Source organism: Penaeus monodon, chromosome 23 (assembly GCF_015228065.2).
Source record: "Penaeus monodon isolate SGIC_2016 chromosome 23, NSTDA_Pmon_1, whole genome shotgun sequence".
NCBI lineage: Eukaryota > Metazoa > Arthropoda > Malacostraca > Decapoda > Penaeidae > Penaeus > Penaeus monodon.
In genome coordinates, this window is record NC_051408.1 from 6,976,772 (window position 1) to 6,977,979 (window position 1,208).

General features: G+C 36.2%; 1 protein-coding gene across 1 annotated transcript in view; it reads right to left on the reverse strand.

The window, feature by feature from the left end:
• Nucleotides 1-1,208, reverse strand: part of LOC119587752 (ER membrane protein complex subunit 7 homolog) — a gene marked incomplete in the record, with an annotated part of 2,609 nt that overhangs the window by 1,204 nt on the left and 197 nt on the right. The window contains 2 exon segments of the mRNA XM_037936437.1: nucleotides 25-187; nucleotides 1,112-1,208. Coding sequence (XP_037792365.1) covers nucleotides 25-187; nucleotides 1,112-1,208 — 260 coding nt within the window.

Sequence of the window (1,208 nt, forward strand, 5' to 3'; positions counted from 1 at the left end):
TACACAGCAGTCTCTGGCTCTCACCTGTACAACATTCGATGGCTGGATGTGATTCACAGCCCTAGCTCTTATTTTCCCCTTGGAGTTGATGTCAACACGTAGTGGCTCATAGATGAAGGTGGGATTCATCACCTGGACGACATAGGACCCCGACGGAACATTGTTGATCACAAAGGATCCGTCCTCCCTGTAACAGCAAAGTGAGCTGTATATTCTGAGTACTGTTCTACTATAACTAAAGATTGTATTATCTGTCTTTGGTCCAGCATGTCTCACTTGCTCAATTATTCTACAAACTCCTGGGAAAAGTCTTTTTTATGTAGAAAAATATGTAGCTAAAACAATCATGGGGATTGCACACAGACTAAATATCCTGGTTATTCTAAAATACTTCCATAAAACTCAGTGTAGATAGTATAAAACAACCTAAATTATAAAAAAAAATTCTCAATAGTCTCAGTGTAATTTGCAGTATGGTTTCAAAGCAACAGCAAATTTGCCTGGGAAAATTTGCTGTTGCCTTGAAATCATTTACCTACAGAATTCTTCATATATATGTTAAGAAATCTTTGAACATTTTAATACATGTATAGCATAAATACATTTCAAGTTCTACATATCTTCTATCCATACAAAATCTTGAACCAACCTATGTTAACTATGCAAGAAGATAGCCTAGGAGCATCTTGCTTGTGCATCTGTTCACATATTTCATAGTTTAGTTCCCAAAACATGGGCACTTTTCACCCTCTCCTTTGGTTAATATTATCTTCTTGAGATTTTTAGAAGGCTACTATTCTTGTAAAACTGCTGAGTACGACAAAGCTGACTGCTAAATTTACTTTTTTTTTCTACTTCCTTGCAGGAAAATCTTTGAATTAAAATGCTTCATATAATTATAGAATATACACAGTCTCTAATAGACAAATACGAAGTGCACCTCTATGTTGCCCAAATGAAGCAGCAATAAATTCAAAGTAATATTTCATTATTGCATCATCACCATGTCACAAGACAAAGGTCCTTGAAATCTCTGTGAAAATGTTCTCCTTATCATGCAAATTAATTACAATTCCAACAACAGTAAACAATTCTCTCCTTAAAAACTTACCTCAAAAAGCCAAAATGCCCACTATTAGTAAATACTTTAGTGGAAGCGAACCATTCCGCGGCGCTCACCAAAGAGGACTCGGGCCTCACAACTCGCC